Here is a 4,090-nt window from a genome sequence, read left to right as displayed (position 1 = left end):
ACAGGAACAGAAAAAGGGTTACACAGCACTGAGAACAATACTCGTTCTTCCTACCAACGAGAAGGGAAAGTGGGTTGGTAAAGAACGAGTAAAAATGTCCATTGTTGGTCACGCCTACAACATTCCCAGTTTCGAATGGTACAAGTATCATAAGTGTACATATTCTGTACTCCGAGCATGAATAGCGTTACGCGTGACATCGCACTGAGATCAATACTCGTTCTTCTACCACTGAGTAGGTGCAGGTGGTGGTAAAGAACGAGTAAAAAATTAACTGTTATGATTTAGGGTTATTACTGAAAAGTAGGGCATTGTAGGATTCCACTACCATTTTCATGATTCATTGTATGTTTTTGTAACTTACATCTGTCTTCAACTGGTGTTATGAAAATCAAGACTATCAGAAAACGCACACTGCTAACCAGAAATGCCATAGCTTCCAATTTTCAATGAATCAATTGTTTTATTTCTTTTTCCCTCCATCAGTCTCTCTCTGAAATATGTGTGAGATTAAAATATATTCCAGATGATGAGCTGGACGACATTGGCTTAAACTTACAGTGAGTTGGGAAGGGCCATGCTGGCACCCTTTTCTCTTACTAACTCTAGGCATTCTAGATTATGTCCTGAGGGACATTTCATGACAATGTGTGCTTGCGAAAATTGTGACAACTGAGTGATATGCACTTTTGCTCTTATCTAGTCAGCCATGTACTAATAATTGTTTATGGCTTATGTTTGTATACCTTTAACTCGTCACTTTCATAAAATCCTAAATTCAGTAGTAGCTTTCTGATTAAGAAACTTGCAGGTATTAGGTAGCCAGTTTTCTATTAACACAATTGTATCTAAAATGTGGTCATCACAAATACTGTGTTCATGATTTTGAATTTTGTCCATTACTTCTTTTTCTGATAGTATGCAAAATGTATAAATAAATTTTTAAAAGACTGTGATATGTTATATGTAGAACCTTTAGTGGATGACTTTGTTTGAACCAGAAAACACTTGCAGAATGAATTTATCACTTGTTCCTTGTTTTAAAAGACTACGGCACTAATCCATGATTTTAAGGACTTTACTTTGGTGAGGAATGTACTTGTACTTCTGTGATTTACAGAAGACTTTGTATTACAATGACACATACAAATTTGTATTATAAAGGTAACATGTCAGAGTTATCAATGTGAGGATTCTGCAGGGAAAAAATTACGTTCATTTATAAATAAAGAATTTACAAAAACAATTTCATTATTATTTAGCCATTTGTCCATTTGGCTTAAAAGCACTGAAAAAATGTACAATAGGAACAGTTGATTGCAGTCAAAAGGAACAACCAAACCCTTAAGGGACATGTGAGTATGAGTAATACTGTTCTCGATCCAGTTCAGAAGATTGATTCACAGTATAAAAGAAACTGTCCAACATTGAAGGAATTTAGCAGATCCAAAAAAACAAACAAAAAAAACTCATGCTCATTTAAGAAAATTGCATCAAACCAAATTATGATTGATAAGTAGTAATGTCAGCTTTGTGCAATGTGCTTTACAAGCACAATTTACAACAAATTTGCTAAGCACCTACCATTGAGAAATAGAAGGGCAGGCGTCTGGGACTAATTCCACAAATTAACTTGCTACCTCTCTGATCTAAGGGGCAAAAAAAAAGGAAAGAAATTAATACTACAGAAGAACCTTTGTACATACTACATTGAAAATAAAAACAATTACATCTTATAAACTCAAGCAAAATTTTAATGTAACTTATGTTAACAATAAAAATTGCAGAACAGTAAGCTTATAATAAACAATAATTGGACAATAATATTTTAAGAGGTACAATTTTAATGACTTGTAAAAGTAAAGGACAAGATCACAAACTGACTACAGCTACAGAAGATTAGGATTTCAACCTTTTTCATAAAACATCTTTCATTGTGCAATGACATAAAAAATGCTTACAGAGGATGAAGTTGACGTTTGAATTCAGTATAGCGGTCTTTAGAGGTCCATAAGCAATACGCTGCTGCAATACCAAGCCCTACTGCGCCCCCTGTAGCACACTTCTTTAATCCAGCTAGGGAAAAAAAGAAAGAAAAAAAACAGATCCGTTAGCAAAAAAAAATAAAATGGTAACTCAAAATGTGAAACTTATGAATTTCAAGTTTATACATACATGTTGACTGATACATGACGCCTGTTAAAGTGGCAGCTGCTAGTGTGTTCAGTTCATCTTCAGCACCTCGTAAATATGATAATATTACTCCAAATCCACTGTACATCAATGCTATGACTCCTAAAGTGTTGGCTGATGCCGCTCCCTTTTTCATAGTATGGTTTATTAATCTGTTATCAAAGAAAATTTAAAATAGTAAACAATGTATATAAGTCAGCCAGAAATGTTAAATCTAGAAGACATCTAAAGTTGGTCTTAGTTTATTTTTGGACCATATAGACGTCTATGTTGGCATCTATATCTAACAAAAATAGACGTAGACCAGCTTTAGAAGTTTTATAACTGTAGCATTTCTGGCTGGGAAAGATATCTTGTTATCGAGTGAAAGACTTAAAATATTTATTTTAAAAGCTTTATGGAAAATAAATGATTATCTTCAAATGCAAGATGAAGAATAGCAAAACATTCAGGGTGAAATTATTACAGAACAAAAAATAACTAAAAAAATACTCACTGAGTTACTCTCAGACGTCCCTTCTGGCCAGCCAATGTTGTGATCTTTAACCCATTGTAAAATCCTCCCATGCCACCTACGCCTGCTCCAACCATACAAGATGCTCCAATTTGAGAAAAAGCATGTTCAAATCTTCCACGTTGTCTTGAAGCTCCTTCAGGAAATATGAACTCTGGTTGACTAGGAGGAAGGTATACAGGATCAAAGTTCATATACGGAGAAAGCTGTCTGAGGTTCCCTGTGACATTGACTGCAACAATAGAAAGAAAACAGAGGGTATAATTGAAATGAATCTTAGAATAGAAACACTAACATTCAAAATTATGATAGTAAAAGGTGTCATTTCTAAAAGCAGAAAAAAAACTACACACGGGTTGTGAGAGGTTAAGATTACTTAATTGAATGCTATTTACTATGACTAACTAGATAGTCAGCAAACAGAACAAACAAGAATCAAGGGATATGACGAATCTGATCAATTTTTATTATTGGACAAGTGTGATGATGATGTTTTTGTACATTGCAATGCAAAACAACACTTCTCATCCGGATCAATTTCGTCTGGAGCCGCTCTGGGAAGTTTTCATGTTCCCCAGGGTTCTCAGTACTGTTGGTTTCACCTGGAATGTTCACGTCACTGTTGGAATAGGACCTCGGGCCTTCGTCGTCCATTTTGGCGTAAATTTAACTAGAGATTTTCGGCAGGGGTGCCTTGAAAATCTTCTAACCCCTGAGCCCAAGGCTAAACGAAAGATCTCCGTCAAAGAAGAGCACAAGCACATGTGCGCAATGCGCACGCGCACGCAGCGCCGCCTTCTTTGAATGGAGCTTACGTCCATGGCGAAAATGGCGCGTGATTTGAAGAGGAAGAACAAGAAACTGTCAGTATCGGGAGAATTTTCTAGTCAGCAGTCAGAATCAACGGCAGACCCGCAGCACCAAATCGCAAATCGCAGATTTAACGACGTTTTTTTTTTTTTTTTTTTTTTTTTTTTACGGATCGTGTTGTCTGGTCTGGTCCATCGTGGGACCATTGAAGGCGCAGAGGAAACCGCCTGTGTTCTGTTACGGGTCTACCTACATTGGACATATTTAGGGTGTCCATCGGCTGGGTGGTTAAAAACTAGATCAAGCTGTCACCGCACAGTGTCGAATGCAATTGTTCTTCTAAACTGAGGCTGCTTACACATTCAAAAAGGTAGTGGTGCAACAGGCATGAAGTTTCCGCCGTCAAATTAACCCGTGACACGGTGCACTGTGACCGGAAAAAAATAATATTCTACCCCTCCATCACATCGACTGATTTTGAATTTTTCTGGAACACCGGGAATCAAGGTCAAAGTCAAGAACCGCCTGCAGACTTCTGGGTAGACAACCCACAACACACTGCCGTATTCTCAC

At 36.8% G+C, this 4,090-nt stretch overlaps 1 protein-coding gene across 1 annotated transcript; it reads right to left on the bottom strand.

Annotated features, from left to right (window-relative positions):
* Positions 1-1,233: 1,233 nt before the first annotated feature.
* On the bottom strand, positions 1,234-3,480 carry LOC113205460 (mitochondrial import inner membrane translocase subunit Tim23). The gene is made up of 5 exons (XM_026421103.2): positions 3,310-3,480; positions 2,690-2,939; positions 2,176-2,345; positions 1,962-2,076; positions 1,234-1,649 (listed from the first exon to the last, which is right to left on the bottom strand). Exons 1-5 carry the CDS (start codon positions 3,359-3,361, stop codon positions 1,637-1,639), a joined length of 600 nt encoding a protein of 199 aa, XP_026276888.1. The 5' UTR covers positions 3,362-3,480; the 3' UTR covers positions 1,234-1,636.
* Between the last annotated feature and the right edge of the window lie 610 nt (positions 3,481-4,090).

Source organism: Frankliniella occidentalis, unplaced genomic scaffold (assembly GCF_000697945.3).
Source record: "Frankliniella occidentalis isolate FOCC.00 unplaced genomic scaffold, Focc_3.1 Scaffold56, whole genome shotgun sequence".
NCBI classification, from domain to species: Eukaryota; Metazoa; Arthropoda; class Insecta; order Thysanoptera; family Thripidae; genus Frankliniella; species Frankliniella occidentalis.
This window is presented reverse-complemented; position numbering and strand designations above follow the sequence as displayed.

Excerpts from the sequence above, each read along its gene's own strand:
- LOC113205460 (XM_026421103.2), bottom strand. The coding sequence starts at position 3,361 with ATGGACGACGAAGGCCCGAGGTCCTATTCCAACAGTGACGTGAACATT. Across the intron at positions 2,940-3,309 it reads CAGTGACGTGAACATTCCAG|TCAATGTCACAGGGAACCTC; the intron begins GTGAAACCAACA and ends CTATTGTTGCAG. Across the intron at positions 2,077-2,175 it reads CGTCATGTATCAGTCAACAT|CTGGATTAAAGAAGTGTGCT; the intron begins GTATGTATAAAC and ends TTTTTTCCCTAG.